General features: G+C 40.9%; 1 protein-coding gene across 1 annotated transcript; it reads left to right on the top strand.

Moving 5' to 3' along the window:
• The first annotated feature begins 1,411 nt into the window (after positions 1-1,411).
• On the top strand, positions 1,412-26,958 carry LOC124150302 (CDC42 small effector protein 2-like). Its single transcript, XM_046522281.2, has 4 exons — positions 1,412-1,530; positions 18,824-19,010; positions 26,008-26,109; positions 26,848-26,958. The coding sequence occupies exons 2-4, from the start codon at positions 18,954-18,956 to the stop codon at positions 26,956-26,958; spliced, it is 270 nt and encodes an 89-aa protein (XP_046378237.1). The 5' UTR covers positions 1,412-1,530; positions 18,824-18,953.
• Positions 26,959-27,515: the final 557 nt, after the last annotated feature.

The raw sequence follows: 27,515 nt of genomic DNA on the forward strand, positions 1-27,515 counted from the left end.
TTTTACGGCAAGCATGGGTTGCTGAAGACCTATTCTACCCCGGATCTTCACGGGTCCGTGATATTTTGAGATAACGTTGAAAACAAAACAGAACGACAAGCGTAATTAATCAGTTATTGTGTCTTGTAGTGTCTTCGTGGTCCCTGTGACCACACCAATCAGCAGCAGCAACAACAAATTCTTATGTTTTTGTGTACCGATGGTTGACATTGTGTCTGGTAGTGTCTTCGTGGTCCCTGTGACCACATCGATCAGCAGCAGCAACAACAAATTCTTATGTTTTTGTTTACCGATCGTTGTAATTGTGTCTGGTAGTGTCTTCGTGGTCCCTGTGACCACACCAGTCAGCCACATGATGCTTGTAACGCATTCGTTAACACAATCGCACGTGGATGTGGAAACACTGCCAAGCAATGCTCTTTCCAACTGACACTTTTTAGTTCTGTTCTATGTTTTTGTTTGTTTGTTGTTTAACGCCGCACTCAGCAATATTCCAGCCATATGACGGCGGTCTAAATAAACGAGTCTGGACCAGACAATCCAGTGATTGACACCATAAGCATCGATCCACGCAATTGGGACCGATGACATGTTTCAACCAAGTTAGCGAGCCTGACCACCCAATCCCGTTACTCGCCTCTTATGACAAGCATGGGTTCCATGACGGTCTGGTATAACTGATCATTTTTTTGTGGCCATGATCAATGAATTTAACTTACAACGTTTGATTGTGATTTTTGTGCAAATCTTTATATGTATGTGGTAAATAAAAACCCCGCTAATGTTTCACTTTTTGAGGATATATGAATCTAACTTTTGATGTGATTTTTCTGGTTATTGTTAGCATTTATAATTTGTTCGATTATTCTTCAATGCTTTAAATACCATTAACTAATGCTGACTTCATATTTCCAACCCAATGAGATACCACACCGCAGTTAACATTGATATATCACTCAGACACAGTATACTGACTCCGAGCCGACCAGTCCTTGTTTTAGCCCCTTAATGTCGAGAGCCAGGCAGGGTAACAACAAGTACCGCCTTTTAGCGTATTTTGGTATGGTGAGATCAAGCGATATCTACATTGTAGATATCGCTGCAATGAAATTGCATCACAATGCTTTGCATTGTGACTACTTTGGTTACCATGACGTCACAATCAAATGACATCACCAATGGCCCTGCTACTAAGACACTGCCTATTTGTCTACAAACTGAAAAAGTTGGAAGAATGATGTTGGATGATAAATAAAATCTCACCCTCGTGTCTTTTGATATCAAATATATCAACACTCATTGATATTTTGATATAAAAAGACACTCGAATGAGATTCTCTATTTCCACTACGATCCATATTTTACATTTACCCAGCGTCTCGTGTAGCGAGAGTTATCAGCGATATTCACCGCTGCTGTCATTTCCGGGTTGGGTCAGGGAAATCTGTCATGAGTATGGCTGAGCGTTGTGTACAACCATAACCTTTATATAACTGCATTTTACTCCGACAGGAGACAATTATCGATAAGGTAAGTTGAGCAAGTTTTTTGTACTAATTGCTAAAGTACTTTTCACTTTTCGATTTCAAGAAACCGCATATGTACGAGGGGAAACCGATCATAGGTCGCCATTTTCGGAAGTAAGCTCAATGCGACTTGACTGACTGCGAGGAAAGGGCTTGGCAACTCGCGAGGTTAAAATAAATGTGTGAAATCTAATCATCAATCTGGAATAAGCTGTATCCAGCTATTGTTTGTTCCGTGTTGCATTGTAGAAGGATGGAAGAAAATGACAATACTAAATATTTTTTTGGGTGTGTAGGAATTCCAAGATATATTCAGGTATCCAATTACACAGAACGGTTTTTTTCGATTCATGTGTGATAAGAGTGATAGGCCCTGTGTTGTGGTCTCACAGGTTCTTTTTGTTAATGTCTGTCGATGATTGCATTAACATATCTGCACCGAAAATGTCGGGACAGATTCGTCATGATTGTGTCATCCGATTCCGTTTGGACACATGTTCCAGCGACAAGCACTGTTATTCCTTATATCAGGGTATTATGAACTAATATACACAATCATCGTTAGTTGTGATTTTGCTAGAGTCAAATGGCATGAGGAATTTTTTTATGATTGTAAGAACTTTTTGAGTTTTGACAGGACATTCTTTCACCGGTATAACCACACAAAATATGAAAAAAATTAGAACATTTTGGTTGGTTGGTTTGTTGTTTAACGCCGCACTCAGCAATATTCCAGCTATATGACGGCGGTCTGTAAATAATCGAGTCTCGACCAGACAATCCAGTGATTAATATCATGAGCATCGATCCACGCAATTGGGATTGATGACATGCATCAACCAAGTCAGCAAGCCTGACCACCCGATTCCGTTAGTCGCCTTTTACGGCAAGCATAGTCACCTTTTATGGCAAGCATGGTTGCTGAAGACCTATTCTACCCCGGAATCTTCACGGGTCAGAACATTTTGGATGACAGTGATTCTGTGTCCTGTAGCTGAAACTGAACATTCTGCTATTTACTCTTGTGATGCAGATTCATTTTCAACCAAATGTGAAGAACATCCTTAACTATGTTAACATGTTTATATATTATGGCAAATTATCCTATCACATTGCCCATTACAATCAATTCACTTGTCATGCTAGTAGTCCCTGTGTTGGGAAGCAGGAGTGGGGTGTGTGCCTTGAGGCCTGTGGTATTTTGATAAAGGCCTCTTTAAAGGGCAACAATACTCCAACACTCAGTCGTCGCTTAATTAGTCCACGCTATCCCCAGATATGCTATTAAGCTCAGAACACAAGTCAAACCATTTGTGGTTATAGTCCGTAATCAGCTTAATTCCGCAAAGAAAAAAACCATCAATATTTCCATACTTTCAAAGTTGGAGTGTTGTTGCCGTTTAAAGTTGACTTTTAGATTTATGATAGGGAGCCCTTACTTTTTGTCCCCAGTCATCGGGTGAAACAGGGACCTTAGTATAAGATTTCCTCCAACTGTCCATATGTCCCATAGCTGTTGTTAGAGAATGAAGAAGTAAAGATCATCTTCATGGAATCCGTTCTAATTTAGTGCGTTTGCAGACCCTAGTTGATAATGATGACCTTGACATAGGTTTCAAGGTCAAGGGAAAGCATTTGACTGATTTTCTGTTATTGTTAACAAGATATCATCAGAACCTTTTAATGGCTTCGGTTCAAATTTGGTGCCAAGGTGTCTTAAGGGTGTTTGCAGACCAAATTGATAATGATGACCTTGACCTTATTTCAAGGTCATAGACACATGTTGGTCAATTTGCTGTTTGCTAACATCACAGACTACTTCCTCGACTGGGTGACGTAATCACAATAATGTATTTGTTCTGTAAGTAAAAGGCTTTGAAACTAATGGATTATTGTCATTGGAGCTAGTTGTTTATTCCTGATGATGATGATGTATTTGTTCTGTAAGTAAAGGGTTTTGAAACTAATGGATTATTGTCATTGGAGCTAGTTGTTTATTCCTGATGATGATGATGATGATGAATATTTTGCTTAGCTCTTGTGTTATCTCTCTAGTATTGATCTTTAGCAACCCATGCTTGTCGTAATAGGTTCCTAATGGGATCAGATATCTGTCTTGGTTGTCATTATATCCCAATTGTGTGGATTGATGCTCATGATGTCAATCACTGGGTTGTCTGGTCCAGACTCGATTATTTAGATAGGGCTGTCATACAGCAATGAATGGCATATTGCTTGGTGCAGTGTTTAACAACCAACCAAGTGGGTTATCCAAATGATAAAAGTGCCGGACATTTCTGATTTATTTTATGTGTTTCAGTGGTGACTAGGTACAGTTTTATTGGTATTACTTCATACTGTATCCATCACAGACGACCCGTGAAGATCCGGGGTAAAATAGGTCTTCAGCAACCATGCTTGCCGTAAAAGGTGACTATGCTTGTCGTAAAAGGCGACTAACGGATTGCGTGGATTGATGCTCATGATATTAATCTCTGGATTGTCTGGTCCAGACTCGAGTATTTACAGACCGCCGTCATATAGCTGGAATATTGCTGAGTGCGGCGTAAAACAACAAACTAACCAACCAAATCCATCACAGACCAAAATATTATTTCTTTCATTAAACATGTACAATGTATCAAGTAGACAGTACTAGTACAGAGGAACACTATCCATCGTAACAAAGTATTTTATCCTGTTTGTCTCAGTGGATCTGGCCACAATAGTGACAAAAAGTAAAAAAAATCTCTTGCTTTATAGAACAGACATAGTAGTGCTTAATTGTGTTGAGTCAAACTTGCTGAGTCTGCCAGTTTCATGAGCCTAATAGTTTGTAGTATATATATATGTACATGTATACATACACTGCTTACACTTCACTTAACGAAGGAGCAATGTTGAATCATTATGATGAAGTAGGTCCTTAGTCCTCTTCAGGAAAGTAGTAGGACTTGAGTTGTACTATTCCCCTTACAACAAATGTCATCTTTTTTTCATACCATTTCGTTACCGCATGTCATCGTATCCCAATTGGTTAGATCAATGCTCAGACCTGTGAAGAGCCGGAGTAGAATACATCTTCAGCAACCCATGCTTGTCGTAAAAGGCGACTATGCTTGTTTTAAGAGGCAACTGATGGGATAGAGTGAGCAGGCGCGCTGTTAGACTAACATTTAGTCTCTGAAATCTTGTATTACACAATATCCTTCTTGACTATAAAAATATAAAAAAATTCCCTATGCTTTGGAATAGAGCTAGCTTGAGCTGGCTAGACTTGCTTTTGTATGCATTTCTAGATTATTATTTTTTCATAAAATAAATATATTCCACGGTCATAGCTCGCTGTCTTTGTTGATGTATGTCATCGCATCCCGATCGGTTATGAGTGATCGTGCAGTGGTTTTGAATTATCAAAAGTGCAAATGCTCTCATCTTTATCATGTTAATTCTGTTTGTAATGAACAGGAAGTAAATGGAAGGACTTCCACATCACTGTTGCTGACAGCCTCAGTGTTAGCAGTTGGCATGGGATGAAACTCAGGCCACACACATTTTTTATTATTCATTTCATGGCCCGTTCCCCAAAATGAAAAGCAGCCGGAAAAGAAAGAAATTTAACATAAAAATAATTATTTTGATTGTGTCTCCCATTTGTAATATAATATCATGAATAATCTCAATGAAAAATGTAATACATAAATTCCATGTCTACATCACCATGATCACTACCAGTGATTCAAGGAGCCAGCGGAGGTTTAAACTCCACTGCAGAATGATTTTCATATAAATAAATAAATGATTGACTTGACAATTTATTTTTATTTTAATTTCGACTGACCGTGTGTGGAAAAGCTGTAATAAATCCTTGAAACATCCTGTGATGTACATTCGACTATAGACTAACATCTAGTCTCTGAAATGAACTAATTTACAGAAAAAAAGCAGTTGTTAAATTATAGTTATGATATATAATAAAAAAGAGCCCACAGACTTCCTTCATGTTCCAGATACTGCAGATATCTAGACTTGCCAAATATTATAGACTTGCATGGGCTGTATTGGATATATTTGTGTCAGGGTCTGTATGACAGACTAATTCGACTACTAGAGCAGCAGCTCCCTGGAAGTCCAGGACTCTAGTAATAATGTTAATGTCACTGCATGTCTATATACAACAGAATCAGTTTGGTGGTTGTGGGGTAGCTTAGTGGTTGGAGCTTTCGCTTTTCAAGCTGAAGGCCTGGGTTTGATTCCCGACATGAGTATTCAAGTCAAAGACGTTTATTGTATCAAAGGCCATCGGCCCATATACAAGTTCAGATAAATACAGTGGGTGAGAATTTACAGATTGGGAGATACAACAAAAATTATAAAAATATAACATTCATTTAACAATCGGTGATAATCATGAGGACTTTCTAGGGTAAGGTGATTAAAATTCTGAATTTCCGCTCAACATGCTCAACATGTTATTTCGTAGTTCCATCCCATGTTTTACAAATAAAGACAGTTTAAACATTACATTGGCATCATTCGATGTGAAGCCCAATTGCTGGAATATTGCAAAAAGTGGCGTAAAACCACACTCACTTGCTCAATCTCAGCCACTCACTCACTCGATCACCCAAACCTGCCTAATCTCGTCAGGCCCTGGACCTTGATGGTGTGTATGTCATCGTAACCTGATTGCGTGGATTGTATCTTGTCCTTTCAGTCACCGATTTCCTGCAGTGATATTGCTGGAATATTACTATTGTGGAGTGAAACCATAATCAATCTCTCACTTAGTCGAGGTTGGCACCTGTTTAAAGAGGCCCGACACCTATTTGAGGAAATACGGTATGTTCTGTGCGGAGTCCATGTTTGAGAAGGGGATCAGACGTGGCGGCCATCTTGGAGACGTTCCACAGCACTGCATGTTCGACTTAATCAAGTCCTGAGACTTGTCTGATTGTGTTTGACTTAATCAAGTCCTGAGACTTGTCTGATTGTGTTTGACTTAATCAAGCCCTGAGACTTGTCTGATTGTGTTTGACTTAGTCAAGCCCTGAGACTTGTCTGATTGTGTTTGACTTAATCAAGTCCTGAGACTTGTCTGACTGTGTTTGACTTAATCAAGTCCTGAGACTTGTCTGATTGTGTTTGACTTAATCAAGCCCTGAGACTTGTCTGATTGTGTTTGACTTAATCAAGCCCTGAGACTTGTCTGATTGTGTTTGACTTAATCAAGTCCTGTGACTTGTCTGATTGTGTTTGACTGTGTCCCGATGGAGGTAATCTTTGTGAAAAAAACAAAAACAATACTCACTCACTACTCACTCGGTTGTACATGCTGACCTAAAGTTTGATGGAAGGTGACAGATTTTCCCGACAGATTTATGGCAGATCAATAATGACTGATAACGACAGCTAATAACAGTTGCACATATCTCGCACCTGAGGCAGTGGCATGGTAGAGTGTCAGTGTTCGTAGAGTCGCTGATCCGTGACGATCATGCCCTCGGGTTGTTATAATCAGCAGATTATAGATGGACTCAACGACTTCCTATATGTAGCAATTGACTTGTTATCACAGATTAAGGGATTAAGGTAATGGATTAACATTAATTCAGGAGTCGGTCACAGCCTTTTTGATGTACATAGCCTCTTGGATGCACATAGCCTCTTGAATGCACATAGCCTCTTGGATGTACATAGCCTCTTGAATGCACATAGCCTCTTGGATGTACATAGCCTCTTGGATGTACATAGCCTCTTGGATGTACAAACCATGAGGAGCACAGCTCTGTCTATCTTCAGTCCCGCACCCCCTCTCCTTAAACCACCTTCTCCCCCCCCGGCCTCTCTCTCCCCCTATGGCACTCTCTCTCTCAATCTCTCTCTCCCCATCCTCACCCATCCCCCATATCCTCAAACCTCTCTCTTTCTCTCTCTCCTCTCTTTCTTTCCCCATCTTCTAACCCCTACCCCATCTCCTTAAACCTCCTTTCTCTCTCTCTCTCCTCTCTTTCTCTCTCTCCTCTTTCTTTCCCCATCTTCTAACCCCTACCCCATCTCCTTAAACCTCCTCTCTTTCTCTCTCTTTCTCTCTCTCTCTCTCTCTCTCTCTCTCTCTCTCTCTCTCTCTCTCTCTCTCTCTCTCTCTCTCTCTCTGTGCATCTTCACACCAACCCCCCCCATCTCCCTAAGCCTCCCCACCCTCCCTCTTCAGGTTCTTCACGCCCAGTGACACACTGTCACAGGGAGTCATGTGCTACTGCGTCATAAATCCTGTGACTTCTACATATCTGCAAGTGTACACACATGTGACTTGGCTACATCGCTGTGTAATCTTCCACTATGCCCCTGCTTGGAGGGAGACATTTCCTTGTTTCAGACCCCCAGACTAACAAGCACATGTTTTGCCCTCGCATGTTTTGAGATGCTTGGTGATACTGTATCCTGATGTACCAAATGAACGGAACACGACAAACATATATAACATGATTTTGCAGTTTCATATTATTAAAATAATTTTGACATGATAACATCCAAGTTAAAAGAAATTGGTTGGGCAGTTAGCATAGTCACGCTAAAATACACTAAGAAATATTAAACAGTAAATATCTTATTCTTTTATTTTCAGTTACCATAGAAACCATGTCATAATATATTTATCATTTATCATGTTTATAGGCAACCTTTAATTGTTGGACTTTTGAGGAACTCAACTTGGTTTTCTCAACATTTGCTTGAATACAGATAGCATATGCCACTCAAAAGAAGTTAAGGAACACCCGATTTATTCATAGGACTATAGTTAAGTAGTATATATATATATGTAGGACTAAGAAGCTATGGCGGGACTCTGATCCTTGATAGACTCTTGGATCTATTCAGATTCCATAAATAGAGCAGATATTAATAATTGGCAATTTTCTATAGTGCTTAACCCCATAGATTCATATATAGTGGTATGCTTGTTGTAAGAGTCGACTAACGAGATCGGGTGGTCAGGCTTCTGACTTGGTTGATGATGCATGTCATCGTATCCCAATTGCGTGGATCGATGCTCATGATGTCAATCACTGAATTGTCTGGGCCAGACTGGATTATTTACAGACCGCCGTCATATAGCTGGAATATTGCTGAATGCAGCGTTAAGCTACAAACAAACAAAATCATATAGAGTGGCAGACTTTTGATGACCTTCTCTGGATTATTTTTATCATTTCCCCTTGAAACAGCATCGTCTGTGCATGGATTGCATATCGGTAATTTTCGTAAAACGTTCCCCGAAGTTTCATTGTAGAAATAATTTTCTAAGACGTTCCGCACCATCCTTTTGTTTGCCAGAGTTGATAAAATCCTGCATATTTTCACACTTCCCCAACTCAGATTCAGAGCCTTTACACAAGTAACCTCTTTGATTTTTGAAATATCATTCCAAGATGATTCGGCTTTAGGGTCTTTCAATACTGGTTTCGACCCGTGAAGATTCTGGGGAAGAATAGGTTTTCAGCAAACCATGCTTGCCGTAAAAGGTGACTATGCTTGTCGTAAAAGGCGACTAACGGGATCGGGTGGTCAGGCTCGCTGACTTGGTTGATGCATGTCATCAATCCCAATTGCGTGGATGGATGCTCATGATGTCAATCACTGGATTGTCTGGAATATTGCTGAGTTTGGCGTTAAACAACAAACCAAACAATGATACTGGTTGCTTCCTCTGCCGGCATGAATCTGTCATACGAAATCCTTTGTTTTATTTGGTGACTGGCGCCATCGTTGCAACTGATTGCTGTGTCTATCAGTAATAGACATGAAACTTACATGACGACATCATAGGCAATGAGTTTAGATGTGATCTCAAGCACGACGTCATGTAACAGTAGAATTATTGTCCGTTCGCGGATATGACATTATTGCAAACATGACGTCATATAACAATGAGAATCTGCCACGGATCTTAGAGTACGCCATGGATTAGAGTCCTGCCATAGATCTGAGTCCTACATATACAAGTAGGATTTCTGAGTGTGTTGTCAAATGACAAACAAAAACTATTTATATGGAATGGATCCAAGAGCTGGTGCAGGTTTACTGAAATGTGAGGCCTGATGATGTAGAGGGTAGAGCAACCGCAGCAACAACATGCTCAAGTGCTGCTACAATCTGCACATCTGACTGACGAGCTTGACTTTCTATATAGTGAGCTGTGATATGTAAATATTCGTCTTCCATCTCAAAAAGAATATGTCACAATACTAAAAAAACAGAAGACTTTTCTTGAACAGTATCCGAAAAGATAATCATGATCAATGATTGATTTGTTTTATTTCCAACCAAGGAATCCATCATGAAATAGTTAATAGATTATTTATCACTTAAATGTTCATTATGATGAATGAGTGGGTATGTTAAGTTTGATGATCACGTGTATAAAAATCGAATCTGGATCCTGAATGAAATCATTAATATGAGGTGAGGCAAGGTGAAATGGGGTTTAAGATTATTGCACTTAAATAGCGATGTGCATGCACCTGTACCAGTCCGGACTAATGCCAATCTTATAGTGCTAGCTCACTGAGATACCATGCCGCAGTTTAACATGAACACCCCACTCAGACACTGTATACTGACTCCGAGCCTACCAGTCCTTGTTTTAGCCCGTTAATGCCGAGCACCAGGCAGGGTAACAACAAGTACATATTTTAACGTCTTTTGGTATGATGGGGCCAGGGATCATTGATATGATAGCAGAAGGTAAGCTACGTAATATTACAGGGATGTAAATTAACGACAACGTCTACTTGCTCATTGAGGTGTAGCAATACAGTGTATACTGTATTCGACGTAATAAGCGCCCACAACGATATTTGCTAATATATTGGCTAGTGAACAATCCAAATTTATCAATATACACAAGACTTATTTATTTTTGTATAATACGTGTGTTATATACATCCTTAATTATGGAAATTAAATTCTGGGAAAATATATCTGTCTTATATAAACATTTTAGGCTGTCAGCATAATGCAAGAAATTTATGATCTGTAAACTCTGTTGTTTTTCACCAAAATAATTTTCTAATAAAAGCAAACTATTTCTAATTTTGAGAGCGGCCTGGGCGCTTATTATGTCAAATACGGTATATGTATTCCAATGGATTTATGCAGGATTCTAAACTTAGTGCCGTTGGCAGGCAAATTTGGAAAAATAATTATTTTGTTCATTGCATTCATTAACATTGCATTCAGCATGTTCAGTGCGATAATGAAACCAAGTGTCACATAGATACTCTGGATGCGATACGACTCGTATCCTGATACAGTACTTTTGTTCCATAAGTTGATATTTCTTTTTGGAGTTGAATCACAACCCTGATCATTTGTTCTTAAATCGAAGATGGGATATTGTAGGGCCGAAACTATAGGCTAAAGTGCCCATGTTCTGCTATTTCTAGCCAGCCGGGAAATACAAGAGGCTCAGTGTAATCTGGTGGTTGAACAGTGTTATTCACATGTTTTAAAACCAATATAACTTGTAATGTAGCTTATGTATCAGATACAGGGGTTGTAAATCGATGTATTGTGTTGTGAGTCTCGCCCGAATTGTGACAACGTATAGCAATGAGCAACCTCCAAAATATTTGAAATGTTACCAGCACTAAGAATACCTTTAAGTTGAACAAAACTGGTCCGGGCAAGTTGGCTAGTGCTAATTTTGATCCCTGACTAAAGACTGTATTGATAATGCCTTCTCTTCTTTCCAATATGGACATGGAAATTAGAATGTATAGATAAATTGTATAGAAACTCCTGTTCCACAAATCTCAGCCTGCCTCTCGCATCTACTGACTTGTGAGGACACATACAGGTGTATTTACCTTGATGTTTTACCTTAACGAGTGAGAGGAGACAGTAGCAAAAGCTACAGGTATTGTTGGTGTTGGACACACACCTGTCCTGTCATGTTTGTACAGAGTCGGTTTGACAACACAGAACATGCTCACAGCACGACCCTGCCTGCTGTATCTAAACTCCATGTGTTTTAATTGATATTGATGTTCCACTGTTGGGATTCCTGGTTAGAGCAGGCCCTTGTATGCTTGTGGCACAAGGCGACTTAATGGATCGGATGGTCAGGCCATGTGGCTAGTGGGTATTCCTGGTAAGAACAGATTGCCTTGTATGCTTGTGGTATGACGCGACTTAATAGATCGGATGGTCAGGCCATGTGACTTGTGGATATTCCGGGTTAGAACAGATTGCCTTGTATGCTTGTGGCACAAGGCGACTTAATGGATCGGATGGTCGGGCGATGTGACTTGTGGATATTCCAGGTTAGAACAGATTGCCTTGTATGCTTGTGGCACTAGGCGACTTAATGGATCGGATGGTCAGGCCATGTGACTTGTCGGTATTCCGGGTTAGAACAGATTGCCTTGTATGCTCGTGGTATGAGGCGACTTAATGGATCGGATGGTCAGGCCATGTGACTTGTGGATATTCCGGGTTAGAACAGATTGCCTTGTATGCTTGTGGCCCAAGGCGACTTAATGGATCGGATGGTCAGGCCATGTGACTTGTCGGTATTCCGGGTAAGAACAGATTCCCTTGTATGCTTGTGGTATGACGCGACTTAATGGATCGGATGGTCAGGCCATGTGACTAGTCGGTATTCCGGGTTAGAACAGATTGCCTTGTATGCTTGTGGTATGACGCGACTTAATGGATCGGATGGTCAGGCCATGTGACTTGTGGATATTCCGGGTTAGAACAGATTGCCTTGTATGCTTGTGGCACTAGGCGACTTAATGGATCGGATGGTTAGGCCATGTGACTAGTCGGTATTCCGGGTAAGAACAGATTCCCTTGTATGCTTGTGGTATGACGCGACTTAATGGATCGGATGGTCAGGCCATGTGACTTGTGGATATTCCGGGTTAGAACAGATTGCCTTGTATGCTTGTGGCACAAGGCGACTTAATGGATTGGATGGTAAAGCCATGTGACTTGTGGGTATTCCAGGTTAGAACAGATTGCCTTGTATGCTTGTGGTATGAGGCGACTTAATGGATCGGATGGTCAGACCATGTGACTTGTGGATATTCCGGGTTAGAACAGATTGCCTTGTATGCTTGTGGCACAAGGCGACTTAATGGATCGGATGGTAAGGCCATGTGACTTGTGGGTATTCCGGGTAAGAACAGATTGCCTTGTATGCTTGTGGTATGGTGCGACTTAATGGATCGGATGGTCAGACCATGTGACTTGTGGATATTCCGGGTTAGAACAGATTGCCTTGTATGCTTGTGGCACTAGGCGACTTAATGGATCGGATGGTCAGGCCATGTGACTAGTCGGTATTCCGGGTTAGAACAGATTCCCTTGTATGTTTGTGGTATGACGCGACTTAATGGATCGGATGGTCAGGCCATGTGACTTGTGGATATTCCGGGTTAGAACAGATTGCCTTGTATGCTTGTGGCACAAGGCGACTTAATGGATCGGATGGTCAGGCCATGTGACTTGTGGGTATTCCGGGTTAGAACAGATTGCCTTGTACACTGTTGTATGCTTGTGGCACAAGGCGACTTAATGGATCGGATGGTAAGGCCATGTGACTTGTGGGTATTCCGGGTTAGAACAGATTGCCTTGTATGCTTGTGGCACAAGGCGACTTAATGGATCGGATGGTAAGGCCATGTGACTTGTGGGTATTCCGGGTTAGAACAGATTGCCTTGTATGCTTGTGGCACAAGGCGATTTAATGGATCGGATGGTCAGACCATGTGACTTGTGGGTATTTCGGGTTAGAACAGATTGCCTTGTATGCTTGTGGTATGAGGCGACTTAATGGATCGGATGGTCAGACCATGTGACATGTGGATATTCTGGGTTAGAACAGATTGCCTTGTATGCTTGTGGTATCGTGAATATCGGGGGTAGAATAGGTCTTCAGCAACTCAGTCTTGCCATAACAGGTGACTTGGTTGATGCATGTCATCGATCCCAATTGCGTGGATCGATGCTCGATATCAATCACAGGATTGTCTGGTCCAGACTTGATTATTTACAGACCGCCGTCATATAGCTGGAATATTGCTGAGTGCTGCGTTAAACAACAACAGCAACAACAAAAGATTATTTTAAAAAATAATGGATTGGGAGGTCAGGCCATGTGCCTTATGGGGATTTCAGTTAAAAAAATAGGTCCCCAGAAACCTATGCTTGTCATATGAGGTTTCCTAAAAGATCGGGTGGTCGGACTTTTGGAGATTCCTGATTAGACTCTGCGACTTCATCGGCCTTTGAAACTCATGCTGACCAGCCACTTAATTGTGCTGGTGACAAATATACATCCACTGATGCTAGTCCTCATCAACTAGTAACTTGACGGCTATAATTCTGAACCAGTTCTCTATGCTTCAGTTTTGCTACAAATTGGAACTGAAAAAAGCTGACAGAAAATGTAAACATTGTAAACATTTGTGGTTCTTTCAAGCAGGACTAGGTTCAAACAGTTCCATTAGGTACACATGTAATCCACATTTAACATGAATCAAGAACCAAAATGTTAACGGCAATGGGCGATTGTCTCAATGTTGTTAAATGCCAGTAAGCATATTCATGATATATCAAAGCGACAAGTAACCAACTGAGGCGGGACCCTTGAGACAAACCGTGGTCAGAAGGTATGAACAACGTCTGATACATTGAGGTACGATGACATGTAGCCGGCCCAGTCACCGAACCTGACCACTTGACGCATTGTAGTCGACCTACTAGACAAACAGGTTACTGGAAAACTGTTTGAACCAAGTATGTCGATGTGGATCAGACTCTTGAACTTGAAGAATCTAAAACAAATACATTTCAAATTCACAAGAGCAGTATACATTATAACGTAATATGTGCAAAAAATAACATGTGACAGTTTTTACATGTAGAGTGTTATAATGAGGGGGATGTTGTCAGGATGTCATTAGTGTTATAGTGAGGGATGAGACTGGGATGTAAGTGGACAATCAACCATGTTGAAAACAGGAAGTTACCTAGTTGCTAACTTGTCACTGAGTGGGCCCACAGTGGCAGGGGGGCCATCTCATGGAGCAAATCTGCAATTTCTTCATGTTCATTTCTGGCATGTGACACTTGAACATGTTAAACGTGTCTTGTCCTCTCCATCGTTATGTTTCACAACATGTGTTGGTTATGCCTTGTATTAAGATTAATTCTCACGTATACCATGTCTACATAACCCACTATTACATCGTTGCCACAAATCCGTCAGTCTCCATGCGAGAAACTCTTTAGATTTCTCCCCAGAAGTCATGTTTATGATTGACTATTATTCTCAAGAAGGGGACCAAGTCATAAAGCAATTTTACATTTATTATCAGTGTGTGACCTAGTTTTTCACCAGCACTAGCCAGTTGGGTCAGCTCAGTGTTTTTTACTCCCCAATTTCAGAGTCAAATAGCCATTTTTAACCCTGCCAAACACTGAAAATACGATATTTGGTAGGGAAGAGAGGAAATTTATTTCCAGTTTCAACAATGTTAGTACACACATGACAAACGCTACAATACATCACAGTCATGTCAGAAATCAGTCTTTAAAAATCTACTGGTCATTTTTCATATTTTCTGTCGCTGTCGGTTTTCTCTTCCACTGTTTGAATTCTTTTACTTCCATCTTGTACAGCTTGTATTCCTGCATACACACACACATGAACATGCCCACCCCATACACCACATGCTTAACACACACACACACCACATGCACACCACATGCACACACCAAACACAGACCACATGCACACACCACACATATCACATGCACATCACGTGCACACAACACACACAGACCACATGCACACACACACCCCCCACACAGACAATAACACCCAACTCTCTCTCTCTCTCACAACACACACTCCATATGCTCCAAACACCAACACACACACTCCATATGCTCCACACACACACACACACACACACACACACACACACACACACACACACACACACACACACACACACACACACACACACACACACACACACACACACACACACACACACACACACAGAGGTATGTAAGTGCAATGATCTTGAATACACGTTAAACCTCACCTCACTGATGAATGGTTCAGGCCATATGTCAGGCCTCAAATTTGCGAAATTTCAATTGGTCTTCTCTCTAAAATTCAGAGGTAGCCAAATGACTACCTTGAAAATATCTTGTGGCGACTTAATTCTACTGCTACACATATGTAGACACAAAAATAAAATGTCTGCTACTAATTGTACTTGCAAATAATTCCTCCTAAAGTCAACATTGAACCAAAATGCATAAATATAAATGTAAGTAGTTTTTTATTTTAGTTGATAGTTTATTGGACAAGCAAGGATATACCTATATAATCTAGAAACATAAATTGCATCATTGTTCGAGTCACAAATAACCAAACTCAAGTACAGTTACCACTAATATACAATTCCAAGATGACTTTTACATCTAATAGTTATTTCATAAAAAAATAATTTCAAATGCCTTTGGCTACCTACAATATTGGCTTGACTTCTTGATTTTTCCACCTGGAAAAAATATTCTTTTAGCCATATGGCTACTTGGTAAAAATTTAAACTTTGAGGCCTGTTATATATGTGATAAATGTGTTATGAGACGGTCCCTCATTTTAAGCCATATGAGAATGAGGTATGCAGGTTGTTGACTATGTGTCTGTGACATTCTAATGTCATGCATTATGGCCGTAATTCAGTGGGGAGGAGGAAGGAATAGCACTTAATGGGTCTTCTTTGTTAATTGCTGCACACTATTGTCGCATACAACCGTTTGCACTGTGGTTTAGTGAGTTTTAACATCTATGTTCGTGGCAGTTGTTGAGTACTTATTCATCATGTTCATGACAATAAATTTTGCATTTTGTAGCCTTATGAGGATTTTGTTTCAAAGAAACCATAGAGAGAAACCCTGAACCTGATTATTACAATAGCAACAAATTCCACCAGTCATCATGGATGTTTTACGAAGTTTGTCCCACAAGTTTGTACCCCCAAGGTTGTCCCCATCTCCAGTAATTTAGGTATTGACCTTGCCAGAGCTCTAGAAAGCTGCATATAAAATATTCCAAATAGGTCTCCTTTACCATTTCATGTTTATGCAAATAAGCATGGATTTAGAAAAAAATAAAAACCAGTTCTTGTGAATACCCTACCTCTATTACATCAAAGCCTTGAATCAAATTTGACTGTCATCACACTATAAAATCTTCAAATTTTCAACAGAAGTCCTCTTCACTGTCAACAATCCATAATCAGGTGTGCAGGAAAGTAGTATCTTGCTACGTGGCCTCTTGAAATTCAAATAAGCAAGAAAGAATTACCTGTATTTCTTTTCAGATCTTTATTTACAGGAACAATACTGCTGGGAATAATGCCGAAAAACACACGTCTCGCTACACACTTGGCATATTCCTGAGGCAAGGGAGTTAACTGACTATAAAAGTCCAGTTTCCACCCTTGCCGAACTAGGCTGGAATTATGGAGTTATATTTTGGTTGGACTTATGAGTCTATGCCTAGTCCAATCAAAACTGCGTAATGAAATCAACATCCGGGTCGTAAACTGCAGTGCAGATTAATTGCAGTCAATTGAAGGATTTGCAATGCATGTGTACTGTCAACACTGCGTCAACAAATATTTTCCAAAACTTTTCATGTTTTTAATCAAGGTGCTCACGTTATTTGATTCACTTTGCAAAGTAAGACCCTTATTTTTAACAATATAGATTTTGATTATCTATCAGATTGTCTTGACTGGGCAGCATTTTGTTTGGGCGGCAAATTTGTCATATTCGGTGACTCAAGTGTTGTAAAACAATGTGCTAGTTGCCTGAATAAATGGATGGACTGCTTTTAAGCCAATAAGGAAATAATATCAGAATTGCATTGAACAAAAATGTCAGGCACTTGTAGCATGTGAGCTGTGTTTAATCCATGAGATTCGACTCAAGGAAATTATTCTCAGCTGACAATGTAATGATTATCCTCCTGATAATAATGTAGTATCAGCCCTACCTTGAAATCAGGTTATACGTCGGCAAGGCATGGGATATGGTGTAATATTTCAAATTGTAAATTTGAAATTGAGTTGCCATTGCTTCATAATAATGAAAGCTGTGCGTTCGGTTCCAAATTCAATTTAGAGCAGTTTAATCTACAGGTAACCTAGCTCTACATTGAAAACAGAGTACGATATTCGACGTAATAAGCGCCCAGGGCGCTCTCAAAATTAGAAATAGGGGGCTCTTTATTAGAATATTATTTTGGTGGAAAAAAAAGTTGAAGAGTTGGAAGATAAATTTCGTGGTTTATGCTGATAGCCTGAAATGTTTATGTACGACAGATATATTTTTCCAGAATTAAAGTGCCCATAATTAAGAGTGCATATAACACACGAGTGCGTATTAAACACGAATAAATAGGTCTTGTGTACATTGATTAATCGGAAGGGGTGCTAACTGGGATTGTTCACTAGCCAATATCTTAGCAAATATTGCTGTGGGCGCTTATTAGAGCGGGGTGTTTATTACGTCGAATACGGTATGTATATCTCCTTACTGTATGGTTAAAATACATGAAACTGTGAAAGGACACTTTGAAGTCAAAAGAACTTAAAGATATTACTATCGTTAATCGACCTGTGAAAATCCGGGTAGAATAGTTCTTCAGCAACCCATGCCTGCCGTAAAAGGCGACTATGCTTGTTGCAAGAGGCAACTCAGGGGATTGGGTGGTCAGACTCGCTGACTTGGTTGATGCATCTCATCTTATCCCAATTGCATGGATCGATGCTCATTATATCAATCACTGGATTGTCAGGTCCATATTTTATTATTTACAGACTGCCATCATACACCTGGAATATTCCTGAGAGTGGTGTTCAACACCAAACAAACAAACAAACAATTCTTGGGTGTCTCCCCCCCACCCCGCAGAAATACAACTGGAGGAGGGGAGGGTAGCCTAGTTGTTCAAGTGTTTTCTCATCACGCTTAAGCATGTAAAGGCCAGGGTTCAAATCCCCAAAGAGGTGCAATGTGTGTGGTTCATTTCTGGAGTCCCCCCCTGTTTGGATATTGCTGGAATGTTGCTGGAATGTTGCTGGAATATTGCTAATATTGTCATTAATACAAACTCACTAGCTACTAGCTACAACTTGAATTCTGAGGCTTGGACATAATAAAAACAACAAACAATAATTCATTTTTTTTTTTTTCAGCAGACCCTCTGCACCAGCACCGTCCAGGGAACAGGAGCCCTGAGGGTGACCGGAGTGACCGACTCCTGGAACACAGCCACCTGCCCAGCCTGCACCATCTCTGAAAATAGGCGGGTCACACATTCCCCCGATGATGGGCGACGCTCTGCTCTGCTTTAGCTGCTGCATCACAGAACAGCCGCAAACGGTATGTAACCATGGTAGCACATGTAAATTTCCATAGTAACATTAGCCATTGAGTGGCTGAGTGAGCGTTCGTTGTTGATATTGGCAAAGAGATGGTGGCTCGGAATGCTTCCAAATTACATTTACCATGTTATATATAATTGTTGCGAATACCTTTATTACATCATTGCCATAATTCCCGTAGCTTGGCTGTCATCATACTAAAAGTTTTCAGATTTTCAACTGAAGTCCTCTTCACCATGAATTATCCTCAAGTAGTTGTGCAAGTAATAATATCTTGCTTGCCATGCCTCATGCCCAAGAGCGAGGCAGGAAAACCTCACTTCCTTCCTGTTTGTTTTTAAGTGAAAACATCGCAAAATTCAAGAGTTCAACATGTTACGTTGGCGGTTGTCACGCTAATTGTAAATTTTCAGTTTATTGTTGGTATTTTTAGACAAAACCTACCCTTCCATATGTCATGGCAGCAACTCAGACTTGGCCGGGTAACTCTGGTAACTCGGGTGGGTCCTCAAGCAACCCAGGTACCCACAGGGCTACCTAGACCCATAGTTAGTCACGTGATATGCTGTTTAATGACAATAACAATAACCTAATGGTTACCATGGTTACACCAATAATCGCTAAGTCGTTAATTGATGTTCGCATTTCTTTCTGACTATGCACACATTCCTTCTGACTGTTTGAGTAAAGATAAAACTTCAATCAACTTCAGTGGATGCATGATCACATTGATTTATACGTGTATTTGAACATTTCTCACTCGGACATTCTGTGCCCAAGTCTTGAGGCTTATAGTGGGTGAGTGAGTGAGTGAGTGAGTATGGTTTTTACGCTGCTTTTAGCAATATTCCAGCTATATCACAACGGGGGACACCAGAAAATGGGCTTCACTCCTTGTATCCGTGTCGGGAATCGAACCCAGGCCTTCAGCGTGAGGAGCAAACGCTTGAACCACTAGGCTACCCGGCTTACAGAGGGTACATGGGAAGTAAATGTGGGCTTGTCCCAATGCTCATAGCAACACTGGAATGAAAAAATGGGAGTCAGGATACACTTTCCATACAGTGTCTGAAATAACTGCCTCCCAGCCTGCCCGTGTCTGGCAACTTTTCTGTCGGGCTGCATGAAATTTTCTTCTACCTGCCCGACTATCTGGCAGATAATTTTAGGACTATTTTTATATTCAGTTTTGTTGTAACTCCTTTCAGATTTTCAAGTTCCTGTAATTGTTGGCATTATTTCTACTGAATGAAGACATGGTTTGTCTCTAATTTTGGTGATTTTTCAATATTTATGACCGCCTCTGTGGTCTAGTGGTAGAACGTCCGCCCGGAGAGCGGATGATCCGGGGTTCGATCCCCGGCTGCGTCATACCAAAAGACGTTAAAAGATGGCACTTGTTGTTACCCTGTCTGGCGCTTGGCATTAAGGGGCTAAAACAAGGACTGGTCGGCTCGGAGTCAGTATACTGTGTCTGGGTGGGTAGTCATGTTAAACTGCGGCATGGTATCTCAGTGGGATAGCACTATTAACCAGCATCAGTCCAGACTAGTACAAGCAGCCACACTACCCATACACGTACATGCACGTCGCTATATAAGTGCAATAATCTTGGACGCGACGTTAAACCCCATTTCACCTCACCTTACCTCCATATTTATGCTGCCTGAATGCGGGCAGGTAACTTTGAAGATGTGCAGGCAACACTTATGGGTCACCTGCCCGACGACTGTCTTGTTGGGTTTTAAAATTATTTCTAATTCGAACACTGTTTCCTTACGTATTGATACATATCAGTACTTGAGACACAATATGATGGATATCGGGTATATTGCAATACTTAATTTGCATCGTTTCTCAATGCATGAGCCATGGCTTAAAGTCTTTGTTATTATCTCCCAGTACGTTTTGAAATTGCATGTTTGCTTAATTTAGAATCACTCTGTTGTTATTTTGCAATTGGATTTAGAATTTTGATAAGTGGTAGGGGTAGGTCATTCTAGTCTGAGCGGATATCAACCCTGGTCATGGCAAATGTTGATAATATTTATTTGAAAATTGAGATTAACATGAGTTGATTTATGGCTTGGTGTAACATATATCATATCTGTATCATCAATTTGTAATCCATCGTAACAGTTGGCATGGGGTTTGGTAACCATAGTAACATGGGGACCCATTGTAGCAGTAGTGGTTTTATTAGCTGGTTGTGTTTCTGTATTGCAAATATCATATAATAGGAATATGATTTATGATTTCCGGTATGCAAAAAATGAGGTTAATAAACTGTTTATCATCTTAAAAGAATTAATGTTTGAGATGTAATTTCACACAGTGAATTAACTTTAGAAATCATGTATGAATACAATGTTTGAGTGAAGTGCCCAGTTTATCACATAGAACCAAATGCCTTGTAGCCATGTTTGTCTACAGAAACACAGTGACTCTGGGAGACTCCTAAACAAACACATTGGCAATATTAGCCAGTAGTTTATTGAGAAAGAAGCCATTGTATCGTGAAGATTCCGGGTTAGAATAGGTCTTCAGTAACCCATACTTGCCGTAAAAGGCGACTATGCCTGTCGTAAAAGGCGACTAAGGGGATCGGGTGGTCATGCTCGCTGACTTAGGATGCATGTCATCGATCCCAATTGCGTGGATCGAAGCTCATGATGTCAATCACTGGATTGTCTGGTCCAGACTTGATTATTTTACAGACCGCCGTCATATAGCTGGAATATTCCTCAGTGCAGCGTTAAACAACAAACAAACAAACAAACAAACAAATCAAACACATTGGTAATATTAGCCAGTAGTTTATTGAGAAAGAAGCCATTGTATCGATGTATGGAGTTGGGAGGAGTTCTTGTAGACTTCATTTACATAGTTGTCAGATTGATATATACCAAGTTTATTGGTTTACAACACTGCAGATAATACTAGCCATTATCTGATAATGATCTTGAACATCTTGAACATTACTGGCATATACCCAAGATTGGTCTAAGTTGCATTATTGAAGTTTAACATAGAACAATGCCGCTAAATCATCCAAATAATATTTCAAATTACACTGCTTATTTTTTTATTCGTTTTATACGGTGCATTTTTTACAATTTGACTGCTTATCGTCAAAAAGACAAGGGACCCAAACTAGACTCAGTTTGTCCCACATCGTGTTTATCACTGCACAGTCTTTTTGTAAAACACAAATTCAAATAAGATTGAAAAAAACTGTTCACATTGTGTTACTACCTTACAACTAAGGGTGATGGTGGGGGAGTCTGGTGGTTAAACTAAAGTGTCAGCTCATGAGGCTTGAGGATCTGGTTTGACTCCCAACATGAACTTAACAAGTGAGTGAGTCAGTTGGGTTTAACGCCGCTTTTAACATTATTCCAGCTATATCTCGGCGTGTCAGATTAATGTGGGACGAAAGCCCGAAGTGATGCAGGTCTCAGACGTTTACTACTTTGGTGAAACCCACGAGCACGGGTATGGTGCTGACAAACCTAGAAACATATAATCAGGGTGAACTGGGATTCGAACCCACAATCATATGTTTAACAAAGTTCCAGCGCTAGAAATTCGCACCAGTCCCAAATTCTGGCGTGTCCAGGGGATGCAACTCTGCACAGCGAATCGCGGCACCTTAGACGACTGGGCCACCCGTGACCCCTAGAACTTAACAAGTGAAGTTCAATGCTTTTGCTTGAATATTTCATAAAGAGATGTAAAACTCACTCACTCACTCACTCACTCACTCACTCACTCACTCACTCACTCACTCACTCACTCACTCACTTTGTTTCACCGAAGTGGTAAACATCTGAGACCCCACACTTCAGGCTTTCCTCACACATTTAGCTGACACGCCGGTTCGATCCCTGACTTTAAAAGATGGTAATTGTTGTTACCCTGCCTGGAGCTTGTCATTTAGGGGCTAAAACAAGGACTGGTCAGCTCGGAGTCAGTATACTGTGTCTGAGTGGGGTTTTCATGTTAAACTGCGGCATGGTATTCCAGTGGGCTAGCACTATAAAATCGGCATCAGTCTGGACTAGTACAAGCATCCACACATGTGCATGCACGTTACTATATAAGTGCAATAATCTTGGATGCAGTGTTAAAACCCATTTCACCTGACATCTAGTATTCCGTGTTTACAATACCAGATACCCGATGAGATGAATCTTTGCCTTATCTCAACCTTTGAATTCAGAAGAGAAAGGTGTGATGATTTTGTACCCTAATTTCACGGAATGATATGATTTTCACAAATACAGCCTGTGTAAGCTGCTGCTGGGATAGACATTGCAAATGTACAGTCATGTAAATGTTTTCATCTGGGTGTGGGGCACTGATACAGAGGGGATTCTGATCTGGGTGGCACCAACTGCTGCTGCTGGAGGTATCAAACACCATGTTGTGTAGCCCCGCATCACTTACACTGAGTCAGTGTCTTGTGTTGACCAAACTTCTCAAAACAGGGTTTGCACAGTTTAAGAAATTCTTGAATTTAGATTCTGCATTATTATTTGAAAAGGCCTTGAATTTTCTCACCAATTCCCATCTCAAATACGTAAGTGAGTGAGTGAGTTTCATTTCACGCCGCTTTTAGCAATATTCCAGCAATATCACGGCGGGGGACACCAGATATGGGCTTCACACATTGTACCCATGTCAGGAATCGAACCCAGGTCTTCGGCATGACGAGCGAACGCTTTAACCACTAGGCTACCCGACCGCCCCATCTCAAATACATTCTAAATTATCTTTTCAGAGTTTCAAAAATGCAAACTAGAAATTTGGTTTAAAATTTCAAGAAAACAACTTGTGTATAATCTGTTCATGTGGGTAACAGTAGAGTTATCTCCCTTCCCTTTTGTCCACTGCGTGAAATATGCCTCAAACTGTTCCTGATTGGGTGGAAGGGCGTGGTGTGTGTCATGTTGTCATGGAAAAAAACCCATGAATTATAGGACTGCACTTGCCTGAGCAGAATTCCCTCTGTCCGTCGTTGTGCCTGAATTTGAGGGGTTGCAATGTTTATGTCAGAAACGGACCGCCTCCGTGGTCTAGTGGTAGAGCGTCCGCCCAGAGAGTTGAAGGTCCGGGGTTCGATCCCAAGCCGCGTCATGCCAAAAGACGTTAAAAGATGGTACTTGTTGTTAACCTGTCTGGCGCTCGGCATTAAGGGGCTTAAACAAGGACATGTTAAACTGCGGCATGGTATCTCAGTGAGCTAGCATTATAAATCGGCATCAGTCCGGACTAGTACAAGCAGCCACACAAACACACACACGTACATGCACGTCGCTTTATACATGATATAAGTGCAATAATCTTGGACGCGACGTGAAACCCCATTTCACCGCACCTCATGTCAGAAACTGGAAAAGTGGGTCCCCGTGACCCCTATCTTTCTAAGAATTGAGGGACATCTGATGAAACCAGGGGACGCATATTTTGAAATACAGACATAAAAATTAAAGAATATTACCTTTTCGTCATTCATCGTGAATTCAACTTGTCAGTGTTACTTTTTGTATTCACATTGATACCTTTTCACTTTTCACATTTTATTTATTCACTTTTCAAAGACAGTTCATTCTATCCATCAGTGTTAAATAATTACACATTCTTCAGTTCTTTCAACAGTCATGGTCAAGAAAACAACTACACACAGTGCATTAGTTGCCCTTTCTCAGAATGATTTAACTTGAAAACCAACAAACATCAATTTGCCGTAAAAGGCGACTAAGCTTGTCATAAGACTAATGGGATCGGGTTGTCAAGCTTGCTGACATGGTTGATGCATGTCATCGATCCCAATTGCATGGATCGATACTCATGATGTCAATTGTCTGGTCTCGATTAATTACAGACCGCCATCATATAGCTGGAATATTTGCTGAGTGCTACGTTAAACAACAAACAAATAGTAAAACATAGTCTTGAATTATTGTCGGTAGCTGAGGGTTAGAATCGGAAATGTGTTTTAGTTTTGGGTTGTTATGTTTTACCCTTTGGGTGCGGTGATTTTTATATTTTGCACCATTAGGAAGTTATGTGTAAATGTGCAGGTGAAATGAACACTGGGTCCCAGGCTCATCCTTATTATCATGATAATAATCCTTGGTTTGTCAGCACGGTACTAGCGTGTGTGCATTCAGCTTCCTGAGGCAAGGGAGATAACTGACTGTAAAGTCAAGTTTAAATTAAACCCTTGCCGAAATGGGATGCAATTTCATGGTTCAAGCGTAGCACCACCAGTGGCTATGAAAGGTTCTCTGTCCCTCCTATTGACCAATCAGATTCCACCACTCATATCACTTGCATTTGATTCAAACAAAATGTCTGTGCCTAGTCAAGAAAATCTTTTGTCTTTTTTGTAATAAAATGGGTCTTACCCCGCGAAGTACATCCAATCACTTGAGCACCTTGATTAAAAACATGAAAAGATTTGGAAAACATTTGTTGATGCCCAGTTGACAGTAGACAATCCTGCAATCATATTGATTATGAACCAAATGTCGATTTCATTCAGCGATTTTCTTGGACTATGTATAGACTCCAACCTAGTTTGGCAAGGGTTTAAACTGGACTTTCATCGTCAGTTAACTCCCTTGCCTTGGGAAGATGGTGTGTGTTTCACTCTGCATCACTTGGAGCTTCGCCCAAGATTATTACCGAAATACTTTTCAAAGTTACATGAAGGCCATGGTATGAATTACATTAAATTTGTTTCAAAACATTGCTTTTTGCATTTCTTGATTAGCAGGAAATTGGTGGTTACAGTGCTCATGAAGTGATTGCTTGAAAATATTGGTGGAGCGATAAACGTGGTGCATTTGGTTTTGGAGGAAAGTTGAAGAGTTACTTCCCCTTGCCATGTCAAATGTTGTTTTGGAGTTTTTCTTAAAACTGGAATTTGTTTACATGGTTACAAGACCCTGCATGAAGAAATAAGAAAAAATAAATTGTATTTTCAGACTCGGCCTCGCAGAAGGATCGACCCCAGCATGATCGGCTTACCGACAGATTTCCGTCACACGACACACATAGGGTCGGGCGAAGTGAACAGCAGTGCTCAGGTAAATAGTACCACTTTTTCTTCAAGGATTAATGGATCATGACCGATGGTGTAAATTGCCCCAATATGCTGTACAGAGTTATGTTTCTTACCTGTGCCAGGATCAGGTTTGTCAGCAACATACCCATAATACCTGTGTCACTTTCGTAACTGCGTCTGTCATCTAGTGAACCGCCCTGGTGGTCCACCTGGAGAGTGGAAGATCCGGGGTTCATTTCCAGGCTGTGTCATACCAAAGACGTTTAAAGATGGTTCTTGTTTTTACCCTTCCTGGCGCTCGGCATTATGGGGCTTAAAGGACTGGTCGGCTGGTCTGTGTATTTATGTTAAAACTGAGGCAAGGTATCTGAGTGGGCTAGCACTATGAAAGATGCATTAGACCGGACTAGTACCAGCAGCCACACACACACATGCATGTCGCTATATAAGTGCAGTCTTGGACTCTACGTTAAACCCCATTTCAGCGAGTGGTAGAGCGTCTGGAGAACAGAAGATCGGTTGTTCGATCCTGAACCCGCAGTGTTTGAAATTAAGCATGAAACTCAAGGGGCCCTTGGTATAACCTTGTCTTAAAGATTAGAGGGGACTCTAGACAATGCTAGATTCAAATATCATAGAAGACCTCAAAGATTTCAGCACCCTTCATTTTGAACACTATATGATATTGTAACCTAAATTTATCCCCAGAGCAAGTTAAAACATATTTTTCTACATGTATTTATAAATTACACATTTTCAGATTGATTCCATTCAAAACCAGATGTCATCAAAGGGAGGCGACTATGATGCACTGTCTCCCGGCCAGCTGAAGCTGTCTGTTGTCGACCTACCTCCGCGGAACCCTACATAATGTACGTTGTTATTACAGGAGGCCCTGAGTTAATCAGTAGACTTCCATCCCCTCCCTGGGGGCGGTGGGGTGGGGTGGCCTTGTGGTTTAAAGCCTTGGCTTGTCAAGCCGATGACCCAGGTTCTAATCCGACATGGGCAACCTGTGAAGACCGTTCTGGTGTACCCCGCCGTGATATTGCCCCCGCCATGAGGCGTAAAACCTCGCTCGCTCGCTCACCCACCCACCCACCAACCCACTCACTCACTCACTCACCCGACCACCCACCCGACCACCCACCCGACCACCCACCCACCCACCCACTCACTCAACCACTCACTCAACCACTCACTCAACCACTCACTCACTCAACCACTCACTCACTCAACCACTCACCAACCCACTCACTCTCACTCACTCACTCACTCACTCACTCACTCACTCACTCACTCACTCACCCACTCACTCACTCACTCACCCACCCACCCACCCACTCACTCAATCCGTCACCTTCAGAAATTGAAAATGTTCAATAAAATTCATTTACAACTGCTATCAATATACATAAATTATTAATC

Source organism: Haliotis rufescens, unplaced genomic scaffold, assembly GCF_023055435.1.
Source record: "Haliotis rufescens isolate VD_foot unplaced genomic scaffold, xgHalRufe1.0.p SCAF_33, whole genome shotgun sequence".
Taxonomy (NCBI): domain Eukaryota; kingdom Metazoa; phylum Mollusca; class Gastropoda; order Lepetellida; family Haliotidae; genus Haliotis; species Haliotis rufescens.